This window comes from Diabrotica undecimpunctata, chromosome 5, assembly GCF_040954645.1.
Source record: "Diabrotica undecimpunctata isolate CICGRU chromosome 5, icDiaUnde3, whole genome shotgun sequence".
Taxonomy (NCBI): Eukaryota; Metazoa; Arthropoda; class Insecta; order Coleoptera; family Chrysomelidae; genus Diabrotica; species Diabrotica undecimpunctata.
This window is the reverse complement of record NC_092807.1, coordinates 738,297-761,726: the sequence shown is the minus strand read 5'-3', so window position 1 is coordinate 761,726 and position 23,430 is coordinate 738,297. Positions and strand designations below refer to the sequence as shown.

The following is a 23,430-nucleotide window of genomic DNA, read 5'->3' as shown; positions in this document are numbered from 1 at the left end:
GGATTAAATAAGGTGTAAATGACACAATAAACAGAACGATTTCAGAAACATTTGGTATTTTATAAAAATTCAAATCATCAAATTTTAAAATATCGTACTTTGTGAAATGGGAACTGGTCAAAGACTTACTTGCACTTGAAAAATGGTCACGGTATCGTCCAGCATCTGCACTCTGATAGCCAGCATCTTGCCACCCTTTTTGGGCGTCGCTGGCGGCGTCCGGCTGCCGCCGCAATCTACGCCTGCCGGCGTCGAGAGAGAGTGGTGCATGCCGGCTGAAGTGCTGCCCCCGGTAGTATTCGACAAGGCCCCCGTCGAACCTCGATTGCTGCTGTTCGATTCCATTCCGAACGCGATCGGCCAGCCCTTGGTCCACACCTATTACCGCTTGACGAAATCCTGAAACGAAGAAAAAGAGAAAAGTCAAATATCTGAGATATATACACTATACAGCTGAGATCATTAATCTTTATTAATGGAACATCTCTTTCTGATTCCATCGCATCACCACACCACTGATGCTTATGTAAATGTTTGGTGTTATCGTATAATAATACCATAAGAGAGAAAATTTTGCCGGCAATATTTTCGACTAGTATCAGTTTGTTGCATGGCAATTTTCGCGAAAAATGCAATAAACGTGAATAAAACCAGAAGAAAATTATGCCGGTAAATAATTTTCTCTCGAATGATATTCGACATGACTATTTCACGAGACAGTTAATGCACCATATTAACGAAACATAATCTTTATTTATTTGTTAACCATATTAAATGTACAATTATTATAAGCTATAGTAGTTTGCCCATTCTTTTCTATCAAAGTATGATTTTGTGTATTATTGAACTCGAAGGTCCAGCTTCATTTGTTGTTCTGAGATTTTCGATCAACCTCTGGTGGTAGAATCCAGCTGCAGAGATGGTTTTAGAGAGCTTGCATTTGAGTGACCCATTAATTTAATTAACTCCTGTTCAGAAGAAACACCATGCTTGAACAAGGCTGACACAGCTGAACATCGATGAGAATGTTTTATTTTATGTTTTTTTGTGTCTATTCCAATTTTTTCAGCTGACGTTTTTGTCCACTTAGATACAGTGTTGATTCCAAGTGGACAGTTTTTAAATCAAAATCCATCCGTGAGTTGGGGCGAACGGTAAGAAAGAGTCTGTCTGATAAAATCTTTGGTCCCCTTTTTTTCCATTAATTTCAAAAATAATCTAACTGGGCATACATTTTCGTTTGATAAATTTCTTACCAGCCATTGGCTGCTGTTCTATTCAATTCGGCCTGTAAATTCTCCCATAACATCAAATTCCTTCTGGAAAAAGTGCATCTTGCAGTTTACGGCCTCATTGACTCTCCAAACAAATTCAAATCAAATTCAATTCAAATGAGCAAAGGGGAAAAAACTTTTTTTGTGCTCCATCAGGAGTTTCCTCATCGTAGCTTTGGATGATTTTTAATAATTCTTCGGAGGATAATGCCTTTGAACTGAGTTTTTTTTTCTTCACCACATTGAAGCTGCCTTCGCTTGGTATCTCTGGGCAATCTTGCACATTTGAAAGATATATCTGTTAAAGGGTCCATTTTTATGCCGAACTTGGTAAAATATTTTTCTTGTACCATTTTTGCTGTAGTATTCTACATTGACTTTACAGACGACTCTTTATAGTCTTCGCCATCGCCTTTTTTGCACGTTAAAGGCATATTCCTTGAGAATTTTTGCTGTTCTGCTATGATAGTACATCTTTCAAGCGTAAAATTTCTCAGCCGCAGGAACTCCGAAAATTGGGTCCAAATAGAGCTTGTATCTCTGCGTGCTCAATGGGACATTTTCCGAAACCAATTTTTATATGTCTTCACCTATCTGGATTCATTATATCTGTCCAAAATTCATTACGCCTCAATGACGTTTGTCAAACTGACAACAAGAGAATTACAGACACCTTCGTGACAGATCTGTCATAATTTTGTCGCTGAGAAATCACGGGCAGGAAGGCGTTTTGTCAAAAGGAAACGTGGCGTTGGTATGACGTTTTATCAGTTAAAAATAGTCTAGTGAAATAGTTACTGTAATATAAATGCACTATAACATGCCTCGTTTTAAATCCATTATTTTTCCGTGAATGTCAAAATACTAAAACAATTCACCTTTATCAAAATTGATATTATTTTGAAGAAACAAATAATGATAATATAATAAAACAACCTCTAGTTGAGTAGTTAATGACAATAATCTTCAAAAAAAATTATGAAACTGTGGAAAATTGTAGAAAAATCATTATATCTTAAGAAAAGTATGATAGGAGGCATAATTGAACTGCCTAATGATAAAAATGCCACAAGAAAATAGCTTCAGAACGATAATAAAATATATGAAATTACATAATTTACTTTTTAAGTGATTGAAATTAAATTTTAAAAATTGTTTGATGCCCATTGATCATTGCTTAATTACTAACCTTTCTTCTTATATGGCTTTTGCTTTATCCGTCAAGACACACAAAATAATTTAATAATTATATCGGTCCTAGATTTAATTTTTAGGTAATTACTTATGTATTTAAATAAATAATTAAAATCTTATTTTGGTACGCCTCTGCAAAGTTGATAAGGGAAATATCCTTTCGTCGCTTTAAATGCGATGTTGCTAAAAGATCGCCTTCGATTAAAAACTGTTTTAGTATACAGTAGATATTGCATCCTAATATACGATTTTAAACGAATATCTCGCCCAAAATAGATTTATTGTATACATTGAGTATTCATTACTACAGCAAAAAAAAAGGCGTGCAAGCTACTGTTGCCTAGCTAAGAGTTTCTAATGAGTTAAGCTCACTTGAAAATATTCAACAAAATCGAAGAACAGCTGTTCGAATCAATACATGTCGCTTTAGGAACTCGGAAATTTGCTTCTAAAAGTATTTAGACTAGGCGGGATCTGTAGAAATTCAGACCATAATGGACATTTTCCATAGGAAGCTATTTTTTTGCTAGAATCCCTTCAGGATGTGCCCAATATCGATAATCACGATATGCGCCAGTTGCAAACCCTGTGCTAAATTTTTTATTTAACAAAATCTGAAAACAATTGAAAATTTCTCATTTTTTTGCTCCTATTTTCGTTTATAATTCGGAAAATATTGATTCTAGAGAAAAAATTATAACAAGTTAAAAGTTTCGTTATTCAATTTTACACAATATTTCGTTAGCTAGACATTGAAAATTTAATGTTTATTGTTGAAAAAATAGCAATAATTGGAAAAAAAGTACAAAAAAATGTAGTTAATCCTTTAAATGTTTTCGACTTTCTAAACTTGACTTACAAGCTCCATATTCCGCCTAGAAAAACTTTTTAATATGTTTAAAACGTGTGCTAAATTTTGTTAAGATCGGTCGGATAGGTTTTGCATAATAATTTTGCAATCCAGCCTACTGGAAAAAAATCGCAAATTTTCAAATTTATAGTAGGCCCTAAATAAGTCTTTCAGATAGTTGCAATTTTTTTACATATAAAGGAAGGCTCAAACTTTCAAACCAGATAGTTGCAATTTTTTTTACATATAAAGGAAGGCTCAAACTTTCAAACGCTTTTTGTAAAATTCAAATCGGTTCACTAGGAGCGCCTAGAAATTTTTTTAAAGTTTTAAACATTTTTTAGGCTTATAAACAAATTGAATAACTTTACGAGCTTTAAACATATCCTTCCAAAAAAAGAAAAAGAAAGAAGAAAAAGTTATTCAATTTGTTTATAAGCCTAATATATATAAAAAATGTTTAAAACTTTAAAAAAATTTCTAGGCTCTCCTGGTGAACCGATTTGAATTTTACAAAAAGCGTTTGAATGTTTGAGCCTTCCTTTAAGTGTAAAAAAATTTGCAACTATCTGAGAGCCTTATTTAGGGCCTACTATAAATTTGAAAATTTGCGATTTTTTTCCAGTAGGCTGGATTGCAAAATTATTATGCAAAACCTATCCGACCGATCTTAACAAAATTTAGCACACGTCTTAAACATATTAAAAAGTTTTTCTAGGCGGAATATGGAGCTTGTAAGTCAAGTTTAGAAAGTCGAAAACATTTAAAGGATTAACTTCATTTTTTTGTACTTTTTTTTTCAATTATTGCTATTTTTTCAACAATAAACATTAAATTTTCAATTTTTAGCTAACGAAATATTATGTAAAATGGAATAAAGAAACTTTTAACTTTTTATAATTTTTTCTCTAGGATCAATATTTTCCGAATTATAAACGAAAATAGGAGCAAAAAAATGAGAAATTTTAAATTGTTTTCAGATTTTGTTAAATAAAAAATTTAGCACAGGGTTTGCGACTGGCGCATATCGTGATTATCGATATTGGGCACATCCTGAAGGGATTCCAGCAAAAAAATAGCTTCTTATGGAAAATGTCCAATCCAAAACAGATCCCGCCTAGACTAATGATACACATATTTCTACAAAATCTAGAAGCCAAGTTAAGTAGTACGTTTGATCACAGAATACTCCCATCCCAACCAGTTGGGATGGAGTATTCTGTGGTTTTATAGAATATTTATTGTATCTTATGGAATTATTCAGTGTTTAAATAACAACAAATTCCCGTACATGTTTCTGATATAAAAATAAATATTCGAATAAAATAAAAAGCTAATTGCGCAACTTAATACCATTAGTACAGAGGTGTAAAAACAATATATTATCCTTGGAAACGCTCACCGACAATTTCATTGTCGTGAAAAAGGTGTGTTGATAATGTACTCAAGATGACCGTTGTACATTGTACCGGCAGCTCAGGTTGCGTTTCTTCGTTTTATCGTAAATAGAAAAATGTTTTACTAAGTAATTTATTCAATATTAGAATTATACACCTACTCGATAATTCACGCACGTATAGTTTGTCACAGAGATACTTTAATCAATTATATTATTATCAATCAATATTAAGGGAGAAAAAATCATATTTTAAAAACATACATGATCAATCTTCTAAAGATATGTGGAATAACTTAAAATATTTGGTAAATAATTGCAAAATCAAAAATAACTTTGAAATTAAAAACGTGTGGAATGCAAATGAGATAAATAAACACATTATTGAAGTCATACCAAACATGAAAGCAGACATTGATACACAAATATTCTATGAAAATAACTTTAAGTATTCCCTCAGTTCTTCTCTTACCTTTAAAACAGTATCTGAAATTAATATTTTACATATTATTAATAATATTAAAAGTAAAGCTATTGGTGATGATGGTATTAACATATTAACGCTTCAACTGTGTATTCCCTTTCTTCTACCCTATATCACACATATCATTAACTTTTGCTTAACAAATTCAATTTTTCCCACTAAATGGAAACGGGCACATGTTATTCCGTTACCGAAGACTAAAAATACAGAAAGCATGAATGAATTAAAACCAGTAAGTGTACTGCCTACATTATCTAAAATTTTGGAAAAGGTGATTGATATTCAGTTACAAACGCATTTAAAAAATAACAACATAATCCCTATGATGCAGTCCGGTTTTAGGTCCAGATATAGCTGTCTTTCTGCTTTATTAAATATTACAGATGATATTTTTAGAGCCTATGACCAAAACAAAATATCAATTCTAATTCTTCTAGACTACTCAAAAGCTTTTGATACAATTAACCATAATTTGTTATTCTCTATTTTAAAATATATTGGTCTAGAAGCGAGAGCAGTTGATCTAATGAAAGCCTATCTTTCTAATAGATGTCAAGCAGTAAAACTTAATCAAAATATTTCTTCATTTCTAGATCTTAATACTGGTGTGCCTCAAGGATCTATATTAGGTCCAATTTTATTCTCTATATACACATCTAATTTTCCTTCTGTGTTTTTGTCCTGTTCACAACATTATTATGCAGACGATACCCAACTCTATATGTCATTTTATCCAAATGAGTGTGATCAAGCGGTAAATGCAATAAATCATGACCTTCTTCAACTGCAGATTTTTTCTCAAAATCATTGTTTAAAATTGAATACATCAAAAACTCAGGGTATCATTTTTGGGAGGAATCTCCATAGGAAAATATTTTTAGAGAATTATGCCAATCGAATTATCTTAGGAAATGACAATTTAATTTTTAGCAAAAAGATTAAAAGCCTTGGGGTTTGGTTCGACGAAGATTTAAGGTTTACATATCATGTAAGTATTTGTTTATAACGTGCTTACGCCGTTTTAAAATTACTGTATCAAAGCCGCAATTTATTAAGTAGGGCCACAAAGTCATTATTATGTAATGCTCTGGTATTATCAAAATTAAATTATTGTGACGTGCTTTACAATGCGTGTCTCACTGAATTTGATTCATGGAGAATACAGAAATTGCAAAATTCTTGTTTGCGTTTGATTTTTGGCATCAGGAAATTTGAAGTCATGTTTTCACTGTAGTCAAGTGGCTAAATATGAAAAATCGTCGGAAACTCCATGCTTTATGTTTTTACCATAAAATCATTCAAGAGAGAGTTCCACCATACCTGTACAATCGAATAACTTATAGGACGGACGTTCATAATCTTAATCTTAGACACAAGAATACCCTCACTTTACCTAAACATACAACATCCTTTTTTAAACGTTCATTTTCATATTCAATTGCTTGCAATATTACCCTACAATATTAAAAATCTGTCTAGAGTCAAGTTCAAGAGATTAATTTATGAGCAGTTGTTAGCTGAATAGTAATTTAAAAATTTAAGAATTAAAAAAAATAAATAGTTTATAATTTATAAATTTAATATGTACTTAATATTTTTATGTTTTATTGTAAATACAATTTCATTATTTAGATATAGTCTATCTATCCTATTTTCGGGGGGTTAGGTGGAAGAGCAGTTGTGTGCCGCTGTTGCACAGTGGTACACAAACTGAATCTCGCCCTACTGATATTATATTTCATTGTAAAGAAAATTTAATCTGTTGTTAATAAAGACATTTATTATTATTATTATTATTATATTATATATATATATATATATATATATATATACATATTTATGTTTCCCACTACCAGAGGCGTCCGACAAGGAGACGCAATATCACCAAAGATATATATATATATATATATATATATATATATATATATATATATACATATTTGTGTTTCCCACTACCAGAGGCGTCCGACAAGGAGACGCAATATCACCAAAGCTCTTCACTGCAACTCTAGAAAATATATTCAGCAAAATCAACTGGCAGAACAAAGGAATATCCATTGATGGAGAATACCTCAGCCATCTAAGATTTGCAGACGACATCGTTCTGATTGCTAATAATCCTGCAGAACTACAAGAACTTATAAGCGACCTAAATGCAGCTAGCAATGAAGTTGGCCTAAAAATGAACTTGACAAAAACAAAAACCATGTACAACGAGCTAGTGGATGTCCAAGATGTAATAATAAACAACACTACACTTGAGACAGTAGACGAGTATGTATACCTAGGACAATTAATACATAAATCTGGCTCATTACTTCCAGAAATCAACAGAAGAATGAAACTAGCTTGGACATCTTTTGGTAGAAATTCAGTTATATTCAAATCGAAGATGCCAATTCACCTGAAGAAAAAAGCATTCGATCAGTGTATACTACCCATCATGACATACGGTTGCGAAACTTGAACAATAAAGAAAGAGATAATATCGAAACTCAAAGTCACTCAAAGGTCAATGAAGCGATGGTATAACAAAGAGAGATCGAAAAAGAATAGAATGGATCAGACGGAAAACGAAGGTTACTGATGCAATCCACAGAATTAAATCCTTAAAATGGCAGTGGGCTGGACATTTAGAGAGAAGAACTGATAATAGGTGCTTCAGTAGAATTACACTGTGGTATCCAAGAGGCGTCAACAGACCAAGAAGACGTCCAAATTTAAGATGGGACTATGACGTATGGAAACAAGCCGGTACAACATTGAACAGAAAAGTGAATTTTAGACAATCGTGTGCAGATATGAAAAATGAATATGTAAGGGAGGCTACACCATAATTAGTAGAATATGCTGAGAATGATAATGATGATGATAATGATATATACACTCCGCGTCATAGAAAACGGGCCACCCCAAATATTTAAAATATTTTCAAAATTATTATTTATTGCTACAAAATTAAGCATTTATTTTTTTGTATATTGAATTAAGATTATTTTATTTTTAATGTGTCTTGGGTTATTTAAGTTAAATTGGTTGTTGCGAAAGCAAACCGAACCTGTAACTGGATTGAGGATATTCGTAGAATCTAAACAAAATAATTTTGTGATTGTTTTGAGAAATGTATGATATTGTAAAGGGTTCTAATGAGTTTTAAACGCATTTCAGTATTACAGTAGCCGACTTAGTGTGAAGTAGTCTAGAGTTAATAACGATGGAGAATTTTCAAAAATCGATTGAAATTGTAACGTTACTGGGAAGTGGATTAAGTCAAAGACAAGTTGCAAGACAATTGTATGTTAGTCATTCGACTGTACAAAGGACCCAGTAACGATTTATTGTGACAGGATCTCACCAACGACGACCTAGTACGGATCCAAAAAGGAAAACAACCACTAGGGAATATCGCGTCGTCATTCTTGCTGCATTATGGAATCGGACCCAAACCGCTAGAATACTTCAAGGCCATTTACAGCAAGCTCAAGGACCAGCAATCAGCCTTTCTACTATTCGGCGAAGATTAAGGGAGCAAGGTTTGACAGCTTGCAGTCCAGCAACGGGGCCCTTACTTTCCCCAGCTCACAAAAGACGAAGACTCGATTTTGCCCGTGAGCACATCAATTGGACAGCAGAAGATTGGAAAAAAGTATTGTTTACGGATGAGTGAAGAATGTCTATTAATGGTAAAGACGGACGCAGTGAGGTGTACAGATGGGCTGGAGAACGTTTCGCTGGTTGCACTCGGGCACCACGGGTTGCTTTTGGTGGTGGTTCAGTCATGTTTTGGACAGGGATTTCTTTTGATGCGCATACAGATCTCATCGTGATCGACAGAGGAGCGTTAACAGCAGTAAGGTACATAACGGAAATCTTACATCGTGTGATGCCCTATGCTGGATTTATTGGCAACGAATTCCTGCTAATGCAGGATAATGCGAGACCACACACGGCAAGGATAGTAGCGGAGTACCTTGACGAGGTTGGTATTCCAAAAATAGACTAACCTGCTCAAAGCCCCGATTTAAATCCTATTGAGCATATATGTAGCCTGCTAAAAAGTCGCGTTAGGCGTCGCATACCTGCTCCAACAACACCTGGAGAGCTTCAGATGGCACTCATTGAGGAATGGGCCACTTTTCCCCAAAGAGATATTCAAAACGTTATAAATTCCATGTCAAATCAAATGAGGAGTGTCATCCAGAATCGAGGTGGCAATAAACATTACTGAAAATGGATACCAGCTTTTTTTTTAATATACAGTTCATTGTTGTTTTAAAAACTGTAATTTTTCTTAATTTTTTTATTTTTTATTGATATTTTACGATAATGATGAAATTTTATACTAAACGAGTTATTGATTCAATATACAAAAAAATAAATAAAATAAAAATTTGTAGCAATAAATAATAATTTCGAAAATATTTTAAATATTTGGGATGGCCCATTTTCTATGATGTTTTAAACTAGAGCTCAGCGGGTCTACTTGCATCATCGCAAAGGCGTATTGATCTGGAGACAAGGGTATTAATGACTGAATTAATTTGTGAAATTGGATGATGAGAGGCGGCATGCAAGTAACGATTGGTATGGGTGGGTTTTCGATAAACAGAGTAATGAAAACTTTGGTTGGTTTTTTTATGATAACGTCGAGAAAAGGTAGGGATGAATCAGTTTCCACCTCCATCGTGAACTGTATACTAGGATGTATACCATTCAGATGGGTTTGAAAAGACACCAAAGCATCCCTGCCATGGGGCCAAATTAATGAAGATTTTCATTTGAAATGAGCTGCCAGTTGCAAACAAATAAAGTATAACATGTTGAATTAATAAATTAAAAAAACAAAGACAAAGCAAAAATTCGTAATGAGATCAACAACTCTACCCTTCTAAGAAATTTACTATGCACCCACAAAAAGTTGTACAAGTGTTGAAAACGTTAAAAAAATGTGCTTTTTCATTAAAATACCGAATGTCCCACAACATATTCACATTATCATCGAAAAATACTCTTAATGTTTAGTGCAATAAAATTATTATCTGTCTCTCATAAAAATGGTATTTGTGTGCGCAACTATAAACCTAAATTCACCGATTAAGTCTCGAATTTTATTGGTACGATAAAGCTCATTGCGTTGGTGTACGAATTTTCTCGTTGTGCAATACCAGACCGTGTTGTAGCGTGATCTCTTCGTCGATGGCGCCGCGATTCTTGGCTACATTACAGTTAGTCTTCGACAGTATTTTTATTGCTATCTGTGGTATCATTTGAATTTAGAAATTTATTAAATGGAATTTGGGGCTACAGATCAATATAGTACTGTTTTGTCGGCGTGAAAAGTGCAAAAATCGGTGCAGAGTTGTCACAAAGCATTCTTGGAACAGCAAAAGCAAAATGAACTAAGCGTGGCCTTTAAAAAACATTGTACCCAAGTAATATTGGCTTATTCGTCAGACATCTTTGACTCGTTAAACAGCATTAACTTAAAACTGCAGGGTTTTAAAAAATTGCAACTTTGGAGGCGTAAATTATCAGCAAACCCCTGCAATTATTTCTATTTTCCCTAAAGTAGAGTTAATCTCAGAAAAAACACGCTTTTAAAACATTTATAAAGGATCAAGTTTGAAAATCCAAATATCAAACCATTTGGAGAGATTAATTGAAGAGTTCCAGAAATACTTCCCAAACACTTGTGATGATAATATTTATAAATGTCAATTTACTCATTCCATATCAACATAGACTCCTTGCCTGAATCACTTTAAGAAGATGCTTTGCAAATAAAACATGATTCCTCTGTCAAATACAACTTTGATATAATGGACAAACAAAAGTGTTTTAAAAAATGTGATTTGGTAGCTGCTTTGCAGATCACACAGAATTAACAGTGTTCCGTAGGGGGGCCCTGATAGCTGATCGGTATATACGAGAGGTTCTTGAAGAAAATAAGTTGGCCAGCAGTTAATCTAGACCTAAACCCAACTACCTAGAAACACGCATAAGAGTCCTTATTGTCACCTTGATGAACTGGGAAGTGCTTTAATGGAAGAATGGGGAAATTTGGATTTGTAGTACAACGACCTCTGATAAGAAGCCTTCCACAGATAGTGAGGTGCATCATTAGAGCCAGAGGTGCTAATACCAGATACTAAAATGTTCAATTTGTCCTTGAAATTCCTTATTTCATAGATTTTTATTTTCATTTTTATTGAATAATTATTATTTTCATTTTTTTAGCTTGTTATTCTTTAATTTTTCATTTTACTGGAATAAACAACTGTTAAATATTCCTACATTTCCCTGGCATTTAAAAAATATTTAGGAGATACTAATCAAAATTTTTGGACTTATACATTTATGCGATACTTTTTGCGAGTTTAGTTATAGCCTTTGGAAACAACAAAATCGAGGAACTATTGTAAAAGAAACGAAAAAGTCGACAAGAAGAAAACCTAACACGTAAAAGATATTGTAAAACAAACAATGCATTCGTTTTATTTTCAAAATGTGATATTTACCTAATTTAGACAAATTTTTAGCAAAATTAATAGTGACAAATTTGCCAAATATACCAAGAGAAAAATTGTGGAAAATTTCGAACGAATTTTGACTTCATTTGAGAGAAGCAAGATAGAATATAGAGAAAGAAGAATTCATTTTATAAACGATTACTGTACTAAAATATTTTGCATTTAGAAATCCAGTATAACCGAGATTTTTTTTTTTTAATATTATGCACCAGAACTAAGAATAACTATATCAATCATAACTTGACAATACTTCACTCCATCGTCATGACTCTTGAAAGGTCATGTTTTTATTAATGTATATATACACATACACTGAATATAAATTCAACTCTAGTTGAACAATAATATAAAACAAAATATTCAAATAGCATTATCCGGTTTCAAGGTCGCTCGATTATTAATAACTTCCAATGGATGTAAATACAATTAGCAGTATTGTCATTGTGAACGAGAAATAAGTGATGAATTTAGCGTGGGGTCTTCGTCACATATGACGCCACACTTTCTTCGTTACAAGGACATTATTGTTGGGAGCTCCATATCAGAGATGATATTGTTTCATTAGTATGCAGATCATTTAAAAAAAAATGTGATGTCATATCACAATTCTTGTCATTTATGCTCCAGAGGAAGGTAGAAGAAAGAAACAATAGACCTATATAAATTACTTTAAAAACACATTTCAAATGGAATAAAACAGACCATGTGATTATAGAGTTTTATCATTTTATCACTTTTTTCTCTTTTTCTGCAAAGTTCTGAGAGTTGTTTCGCATGTATACGATTATAAAACCTGTCAATTTTGTGATCAATGTCTCTATTACAAGCCATTTCAAAAAAAAAAAACACTAGTGATAATAACTACTCCAAAGATTTTTTAGATATAAAAACACTTAGAGAAAAACAACTAATATATTTCAACGATATTGAATATAATCCTATTAATACACCGTTTACAATAGCAAAACTAAATTACTCCTTAAATACTGCTACAAAGTCTGCGGCGGGACCAGATACTATTCCCATAAGTTTTCTTCAAAATCTTCCATAAAATGCTAAAGTGTAGTATCTACTTCATCTATAGAATAAAATATGGAGCAGCCATATTTATGATTAATATTATGTACAGTTATAAAAATGCAAATTAGTTAAATATAAGCATCATAATATCCTATAAAATTTATCTTGATATAGATGAAAGTAAGTTTAAAACTTATTAATTATTGTAAATTTTCTCAGAAACAAAACAATTTTAATTAGATTTAATAGAAAATATTTTTTTAGAAATTGTGAATCGAGTTCTGCAAAATGTTGTTTAATACATAATTCACAATGTTTCCTCAATTTCACCTTGAAATTGAGGGGAATTGTCTCCTTTTTTTTGCTTTTTATGGCTTTAATTAAATGATTTTCATGTTGATCATATCATGATCTACAGGAAACAAGACTCCATTTTCTATGGTGATGATATGAAATACTGCTATTGCTATTACATTCATAGTCACTGAATATAATGATACCGTTTTTGTTGCAGATACCTAGAAAATTTGAATGTTCCACGCAAAATTTGTGAGACGTCTGCTGAACAGATGTCCAATGCTGTTAATGCTGTCATTGATGGAATACGTTCATTAAGACAAGCCGCACAACAATTCGATGTCAAATTTCAAACCCTTCATAGATATGTACAGAAGAAAAGAAATAATCCTGAAAATATACCAATCATTATGCAACCAAATTATTCGGTGAACAAAATTTTTACAGATGAACAGGAAGATTTTCTATGTAACTAAATTAAAACTTGCAGTAATTGGCGTACGGCCTAACGTACTTTGATGTAGCTAAAGTAAACAAATTGAAGGTACCAAAATCATGGACAGAACGTAGAATGGTCGGTATAGACTGGCTTCGGTTTCAAAAAGTTGAGCATACGACAACCTGAGGCATGTAGCTTGGCACGCTTAACTTCTTTCAACCGACACAACGTTCAGCTGTTTTTGATAATCTTCCAAACTTCCTAAACAAATATCCTATTGTTACGATAAATAATGACGCATCATATGAACTGTAAACATATTTATTACTAATATCCTTATTCATTCGAGTATTTTCTAGTAAGAAGATCCACGGGTCTCCCTCAGCTAAAAAACCAGTGGGCGTGACCTTCCAGTCCTTTCGCCAAGGGTCAGGAAGGTCGAAATCCTTCCACGAGGTTCTAGATTAACGGTGCTTTATATATAAAGACGAAAGTTTTTGAATAACAGTTAGTTAGTTAGTGTGAATATGAAATCGAGTTTTTTAGTCGAAAGTAAATTGTTGTATCAATAAGTTATAAAATAAATTAATATAAATTGTGTTTTTAGTGAATTAGAATAAGTGTGGAAGACTGTATTAAATTAGAATAAGTGGAAATAAAGATTAAATAAACTAAGTGTTAGTTTAATAAAAACATAACACTATTTTAATTGAGAGTTCACGTATTTTTAATCTTGATGAGACTAGCACAAACACTGTTCACGACCCCAAAAAAGTTGTGACTAAAAAAGGCATTAAACAAGTAAATAGCTGCACTAGTGGTGAACATGGTGTACTAGTTACCACCTGTTATATAATATCCACCCTTGGCACATACTGTCCACCAGTGATGGTTTTCCACGTAAATTCTTTAAAGAGCATATGCTTAATGGAGCACCTCGTGGTACCTTCGGACTAGCTAACCGTTCAGGCTGGATGACAGCAGAACTTTTTTTACAAGTATTAGAACATTTTATCAAATACAGCAGCAGTTCCAAGGAAAATCCGTCGCTGCTAAGATTTGATAAACACGAGAGCCAAGTCACAGTGGAAGCAATCATGACGGCTCGAGAAGCAGGTGTCCATATTTTGACGTTGCCCCCATATTGTAGCAACAAACTCCAGCCCTTAGATGTGGCTGTCTTTGGGTTTCAAGTGACATTATATGCTGCATGTAAGGCTTGGCTACTGATTCATCCAGGAGCGTCCATCACAATATACAATATCGCTGAGTTGGTTGGTACAGCACACGATAAAGCTCTCGTACCTCAAAATATTCGGCCAGGCTTTGATAAAACAGGGATATGTCCCTTCACCATGATTCCCTTCTCCTAATAACTTTATAATGATCGTTATTTCCCAAAGAATATGTTTACAATCGAAGCTATTGAAAATTGATAAATATAGATAAGCTATCGATGAGTTTCTGATATATATTACTTTTTTTATAGTATTTTTCTTCATGTTATTGGTTAGTTCGACATTGTAACTCTCTTATTTAAACATCGATGATGGAATCATGCTTTAGTGGAAACAATATTGATAGTCTTTTATACAACCGTAGGCACTTGTTGTGTACGCGTATATTCCAATGCTATGACGCTAGTCGTGACGACTACATTTTGTGGCGCTAGTTCTGTGACGCTCGCCTCAGCATTTAACTATAGAGAAAAAAGTAAAATACAACGCTAGTATAGAAGCTTCGCTTCAAAAATGTCTATCTTTCTCGAAACTTTATATTATAACACCCTAGATAATTAAGAGTTACTTGTTTCAACATAACCATAAAAAAAATAATCATGCCCTGACTGCCCGACTATAATATTTTTGCCCTACATGCATTATCAATAAATTTGTCTGCATTGCCGAGTTCTATAATACATCGAACTTGTTAATCTTTTACGAACGTCAATGGAAATCTCTTCTTCACTGTCGAGAAATTAGGTGAGTAGAGAAAAGCGAGCGAGAAGGATGATGGCCCTCGAATTGTTCTAAATGTTGATTAATGGCTTGAAAAATGATACTGTCAGGTATGGATAGTACACGATTCGCCAGAGGGTTCGTCCTCGGTGGATTTGTTGCCTTACAACGCACCGAAAAAACTGTTATAGAGGAAAAATTTGTACTAGATATTATGGACGTTTATATAAATGGACAAAAATAAAAACAGATCGAATTTGTATTATTGAAAAAGTGATTACGACTTAAACACAACAAAAAATTCACCTAACAAGTTCACAGTTGACACGACAAAGCGACAGAAACCATCAAGGTTGTTACGCTATATTTAATCTTCTAAAAATATTTTTCAAAAGTCTGTCCGCCGATTTTTTAATAGCCACAGTTATTGTCCTCCACAGCGGAAATCCGTAGTGAAATTCATTTCCCAAGTGGGACATTATTATCTACTCTCTCAACCATACTAATTCGTTGACCGTTATTATCGTGTTGAAATTGGTGACAGATAACGCGATGCATTAGTGTTTAATATTCTAGTTATATTCGGTGAATTCCACTGAAAATAACGGAATCGTTTGTATTATCTTCAAAAAGATAAATAATTTGAATAGTAATAGACTGTAAAATGATTTACAAAATTATTTTTTTTATCTTTAATAATATCGCTATGTTCCGGTCCTATAGGAGCATTCACCTTAGAGAATTAGAGTGAGCTGTTATAGATACGATTTTAACATTAAGGTAATTTTTATTTTGCTATCATGTGGAATACGAATACAACGCAAAATAGAATATGACTGGATATATCACACAAAAACCAAAACTCTTGTCTGTGGCTGACATGAAAAAGCAGTAAAATCCGAGGAACTAGATAGACATGGGCGCCCATAGGGGGGGGGGCAAGAGGGGGCAGTTGCCCCCCCCCTATCATTAGTAATATTATTTAAAAAATCAGTATGTATGTAAGTATATTTAAAAAAAATACATTATTTACGCATATTGTGGCGAGAAACTTGCAACAATACCTCAAAACAGCAAACAACCGGAAACTAATCTAGCGAAATACCGAGAACTGCGGTAGGTACTTCCTTAACAATGCCTCGAATGTAGCTACCTACCATAATAATATTGTACAATGCAAAGAGGGATTTTGCGATGTCGTAGGTAACTCTGAGTTACCAGCTGAAGTCCGTTTGAAGAGGTTTACTCTCCGGACACTGGAACTCACTTAAAGCATGGGTGTATGTTACCTGAAGTAAAATTTAATTAAAATATTAAACATCAAATAATATTAACATCATGTACAATCTTTGGTAACATAATATATTTTAAAGGGTTTTTACCCAAATATTTTGGTGGCTCAGGCATGGTAACCTGTATTTTTAACCTGATGATGGAACTGTTGTTCCGAAAACGTTCGTGTTTTTAATGTACTTAGCCCTTTTTAGGGTTTTTATAAAATATACCCATGTACAAAGATTAACCTCTTTTTGTGATACGTGGTATACAGCCAGCTGCAGGAATTATTTTCCTTGTGGATTTTTTTAAATTCAGAATTGTGTGGGAATTATTAAAGATGTCATCAAATTTTTTCGTGATAGTACTTTGAGACGGCGATTAGCACCAAACATGCCTTTGTTATCCAAAACTCGCTGGTCATCAAAATACAAATCTATTCGAATATTTTCAGAAAATTTTATTGAAATCAAAAATGTTTTAGAAACAATAATAGCAGATAACAAATTTAATTGCTCAACAAGATCAAGAGCACAGCAGCTTTCATGTGCCACATCTGATTCCACTTTTATAATTTCCCTAAATTTGATTTCCAAATATTCTTCTTTCTTAGAACCCATAGTAAACATTTTACAAACTAAATCAATAGATATGCTGGCAGTTAAAAATCATATACAGTTATTTCTTGATATGATAACAAAGCACAGACAAGAAGCGGAAACAACTTTTAAAACAATTTTTGAAAAGAGTACAAATGATGCCGAATCTCTAAGTATTACCCTTGAAAAACCACGAATCGCTCCTAGAAAGCAAACACAACGGTCAAACCATGCGGTTAATTCCGCTGAAGACTTTTTTAGAGTGTCATTATTTATTCCGTACCTAGATTCTTTAATTAGTTCTCTTGGTGTCAGATTTTTAGAAGACAATAATCCTGGTATGTTATTGTATAACTTGCATCCCAAAAACATAATAAAATTAACTGAAGAAGACCTCGCCAAAATAATAGAAATCATAAATAATTTATACAAAATTACTAATCTAAAAGAACAGGCATCATTGTGGCTCTATTATTGGAAAAATCAAACCAATTTAGATGTAGAAGATATTTCAATGGTAGAGCTACTAGACCATTGCTTATTTTACCCAGCTATAGCCCAAGCTATAGAAATTTCTCTGTGCCTTCCTCCCACTACATGAACGATTGAAAGATCATTTTCAACTCTTCGAAGGGTTAAAACCTGGATTAGGTCCACTATAAGTGAACAAAGATTAGATGGACTATGTATGATGAGCGTTCATAGAAATAAAATAGAAAACAATCGAAATAATTTTATTAAAAAAGTAATAGATGAGTTTGGACAAAAGCCCAGAAACCTTCAGTTTTTATTTTCACAAGATACAGAGCACTAGCCTTCAATATCAAGTTTACTTTTTACGTTTTGTTGGGTTTAACATTTTACCATTTTAGATTCTATTGGGAAATTATTCGTTTCAATAAATTATAATACATACAATACTAACTGAAAAAAAAACGTTAATTTTTTTTATAATAAATTATAACAAATAAATTTTTAATTAAATTTCTTCAATTGTTTACAACATAGTACAAATTTTTAATGTCAAATATAAATAAGTTGGCACCCAGCGAAGTATTTGAATATTGCACACATTTGACTATTTATGCAATTTCGGCTAAGCATGGTAGTAGAAGGGTGTACACCCTACCCTAACCCTTTCAACGTAGTACAGTTTTGAATATTTGTTTTAATTTCCTAGTAAAAGAAATTTTTCAATTCAGATATTATGTTACTTACATATTATTTAAACTACACTATTGCTTGTGTTGCATTTCGTATCTCAGAGTACCTGCTTTTTTTATTACTATTTTTTAACATCCTTGCTTAAAATTGATTTTTTTATTCTTACATAAAAAATTTTGTATAATAAAATTGTATGTATAAAGTCATACCATAAAATATGTTGTTAATAATTTTTTGTTTAAGATTACGTTTACTTTTCTGGTATTTCTTTACTGTTTGTAAATCATGTTTATATTTTTGCATTTTTGCAATCGGCTATTTTAGTTTTTATTAAGTTGTATGGATCAAAATAAAAATTTGAGTTGACTTGCCCCCCCCCCTGGATTTTGATATATGGGCGCCCATGTAGATAGATCGTAAAAACATTCAATGTCATTCAAGTATATTTTGCTTTAAAAATTTCAAGAAGTTCCACTTAATAATTATTGCAAAATTGAAATTGTTTATCTCAAAAAGCTTTCATCTACAACGTTAACTATTGGGTCTACATGAATTCTGCGTTCTTTTTGTCATGTTGGCATTTTTACACGAATACAAAAAAATATATAATATCCAATGTCGGAATACGCGGGACGGATCAGCGATTTTTCTGCGGGATATCCCGCATGTCCCGCAAAAACTGCTCTTTTATTATTACCGGAATTTGTTAATAAAATTTATATACTACTTTTCAAAGTAAAAATTATGCACGTCACGATTTATACAAAGTGACGTCACTTGTATTTAAAATTTCCAGAACATCAACCTGACGAGCACCTTTCCATATCAGTTAACCCACCCATTAAGTCGATTACCATAAACAAATTATACTCTGCATGTTTTTATAAAATCCCATATTAATTAATATGGCATTTTTATTAATTTTTAACGTGCTTGTGACAGCTTCGGCCATTAGCACGAGGCACCGTGGATACAATTATATATAAGGTACAATTACATATTATAATATACTATAGTTATATATTATTTAGTAAGTTTTCTAGCTTCAGGAACTGGATAGCTGTGATGACTTGACTCTGGTTCGATAATATATCTGTGATGTCGCCCTTCATGCCCAGTTCTTGGCGTCGTTTATTGTAATGAGGGCAGTCCACAAGGATGTGTAGAACGCTTAGTGGAGATTGGCAATAGTGACAGATTGGCTTAGGTGTAGAATTCATTAGGTGACCATGTGTAAATCTGGTGTGACCCATACGCAATCTTCTAGCAACAACCATCTCATTTCTAGTTATACCAGGGATAACGAACCGCTCAATCGTCTGATCTATTTGGTGTAAAAATGTAGTGGATTGTTTCCAATGATTCTGACAGTAATTTCGTACGAGTTTCTTTATACTAGTTTTTAGGTCACTGGCAATTTGTATATTACGTGGTGTACAATTGGATACAGCAGCTTCTTTGGCAAAGCGATCGGCGTTGTCGTTACCCATAATCCCGATGTGGGAGGGAATCCATATGATAGTGATATGGATGTCGTGGATGATAAGATTTTGGTAAGTGTCATGGATTTTTTCTACAAGAGGATGATTAGTAAATAGATTATTGATGGACTGGATAGAGGCAAGGGAGTCTGTACAGATGGTAATATGTTGATTCGGTGTTGTACAGAGTTTGAAGGCTTGGTAAATAGCATACAGTTCACCAGTGTGAACGCTGCATGTGAATGTTAACAATAAAGGGGATGTAACTCAGTGGTAAACTTTCACATTTTTTTTTCTTAATATTACCTATTCTATGCGTTTTTTTTTTTAATTTATTATTATTCTGTTTAATAAATAGTTTTCATTACGTTATAAAATATTTTCTATAAGTAATAAGGAAGAAAAAACTTCTATTTTCGTTCTCTAGAATTTAATTTTCTTATCAATCTAACGTTGGGCCAACTGATATGGGAAGGGGCTGGTCTCGTATACATACATATTATACACTTATTATAATTTTATATAATATATCTTTTTATAATAACTCGAGAACGACTGGATCAATTTGGTTAATTTTGATTTAAATTATGTGGTGAAAATTATGTCATCATTATTAATACTGCGACAGACTATTCCAGCCAAATTTAAAAAAAGTAAGTTTTTAAGGTGAATTTCAAATGTACAATCTGTCCCAAACCCTTCTTTCAGTGCGTCACTAATTTTGACGTCATATAGGATTTTAAGAATGTCGAGAATTATTGCATGACATTTTAGTTAAATCTGACAGTTGTAGGATTGTAATCGGCTAAATGTGAAAAGATTATTTTTTTAAAATGTGAAGTAAAAACTTCAAGAATTCAAATTTTTTTTTACTTTACATATTAGAGGTCCCGTCCTGTATAAAAATTTTTATTGCGCATTATATTGGAACGGCATTTTGTCATAATTGCTATTCTATACATTCCAAAGAAAGTGCTTAATTAGCTAAGATTTATTTATGGATTTATTATTATTTATTATAAACACTATGGAATTGGAATGTTTGTTTATTTAAAATAATGCTTCCTCCTATAGAATCTTTTAAGAGTTGACTGCGAGATAAAAAAATTTACTGGCAATTGCAAGGCATCAAAGCAAACATTCCTGTGATAAAATAGCATCAATTGAAATCAGTCATATTCGGATAAGTAATTTTCGGAAAGTTTATGTGGCAGCCATTAGTTTAATTTTGTGAAGATTTATCATAAAATCGTGAAAATAGTTTAAATAGTGAGTTATTCTACTAGATTGGGTGTGCAAATGAAAGAGTGCCATGATGTTTAGGTAAAAAAACAATGGACAGTTTAAATAGTAAAGCAGTTGATTTTTGAGTTAATCTACCAGTTTCGGTATGCAGATGAAATAGTGTTAATGGAGTTTAGTTAAAAAACAAGATACCGAATGTAAGTTTATGTAAATAGTTTAAATAGTGAAGCAGTCGATTTTTGAGTTAATCTACCAGTTTCGGTATGCATATGAAATAGTGTTAATGGAGTTTAGTTAAAAAATAAGATACCGAATGTAAGTTTACCTTCTTTTTTTATGAATAACAAAAATGAATATTATATTTCAAACAATCCACAATCCGATTCAGAACCTAATTCATTAAAATCAATAATTACAGGGGATATGTGGCTGGCATCAATTATATCTTATATTTTAATAAAATGTGGTTCTAAAAAGAACCGTTTTAATACATATGAATATCTTCTAATTGAAAATAATTTAATAATTTTAATATTAGGCTTTGTTCTTTCTCGGTATATCTCGGCATATTTAAAATATTTTTATGACAATAAATACAGAATTAAATTTTCACTGTAAAATGTCTGAAAATACTAACCTGGAATGACAATTATCATTTTATCAGTTGACATTATCATAGTACTGTCACTATTGAGACCATCTGCGTCAAATTATATTTATGTGCATCATTGATTGGATATCTATTTAGCGCATTCTAAACTCCAACCAATTATATATCCGTAAGTAGAATTCGCTTTAATATGCAAATACCCGTGAACGATACATAATTTTCTAAGTTCTATGTATAATAATCACAGACTTACGTTTTTTTCTGTCACTTCTAGCTTAATGCGTTAGAGAGAATTCGATCAACTATGACGCACTGAAAGAAGGGTTTGGGATGAACTGTACTCAATTTTTCCGAGGTTTCCCATATTTCCCGGCCAGTGAAAACTATGTAGTTATCCATATTTCGACGAGCTACCCTAGATTAAAAAAAAGAGGTTTCTAGCTGCAATGGAAGCCGAGATAATGTAAATTTTTCCTACGTGTTTCAATTTGAAGTTCCGATCTCGAAAAAAAAAAAAACGACGCTGAAACAGTTATCCCCTCCACTTTCATATGTCGATCTTTCTAAAGTACCTTCGTTTCGAAGGGCTGTAAGTTTTGAAAAATTGGATGAATTTTATAGCTATAAGTTTTAATATAAAGTTTAGATTTTCATTCAAAATTTGTGCAAATTTTACTTCTTAATGTTTATAAACAATGGAGATATGATTTTTTTAAAAATAGTCCCTAACTTCGTTCCTATTGGTCATAGGTTTTTTTTTAAATGTGAGTTTTTTTACCAGCTATCCAATGGTTGTACGTACAAGTCTGTAGCTTGAAAAATATAGAAGTTATTACAATTGTTTATGAGTAAAAAACATACCACTTTTTCAAACGTTTATTTTGTGAATAATTTCGATGAAAACGCAATATGCATTTAACTTCTGAGATAGTTTAAGTCTTGAAGAATCCTATGAAATTTGCTAGAGCAAGTTCAATAGTTTAAATATTTAGCCTCTGGGATAAATAAATTAAATCACTTTTAAACTGACCGATCAGGGGGAAATGTCGCACAAATTTAAAACACGGTAATTCCTCGATGTTCAAATGTATTAATAACATTTTATTTTGTTAATATAAAAATTAATAAAATTTATAAATTAGTGCAAAAAAATGCTTTTTTGCAAATATCTCCATAAATTATTTAATAATTTTAATTTAAAAAACGGGAAAATAAAGATATTCTTGATATAGAAAAAAGATATAAATATTGTTTATGTAAAATATAAGAGAAAAAACTGATAGACAAAAAATCAAATTGTGACCATAAATTGTTTAAAAAAAAACGCAAGGTAAAAATACGAGTACTTTTTCATCTATTCCTTATCTAGTAACCCCCACCTATGTCTTAAAAGCTTCAGATATCTGCGAAAAAATGTTCGACCTTTTTTTTAACCAGACAGGGCTAATATGCTAACTTTACTGACATAGGTTATTCTTATTTACTTTCTAAAATTATGGAATCAGTAATCTATCATTTGATAAGATTATGGCAGCACTTTAAAATTAGACCAAAGTGTTTCAATTTGTTTAATAATATACTTGTATTGATTATTTTATGTTTAGCACACTATAT

At 32.3% G+C, this 23,430-nt stretch overlaps 1 protein-coding gene across 3 annotated transcripts in view; it reads right to left on the bottom strand.

Annotated features, from left to right (window-relative positions):
• Window positions 1–23,430, bottom strand: part of LOC140440965 (FERM, ARHGEF and pleckstrin domain-containing protein 1-like) — a 115,639-nt gene that overhangs the window by 90,967 nt on the left and 1,242 nt on the right. For all 3 annotated transcript variants that reach the window (XM_072531324.1, XM_072531325.1, XM_072531326.1), the window contains exon 2: window positions 130–399. In XM_072531324.1, the coding sequence (XP_072387425.1) occupies window positions 130–345 (216 nt within the window). In that variant the 5' untranslated portion in view covers window positions 346–399. The remainder of the gene's footprint in view (window positions 1–129; window positions 400–23,430) is intronic.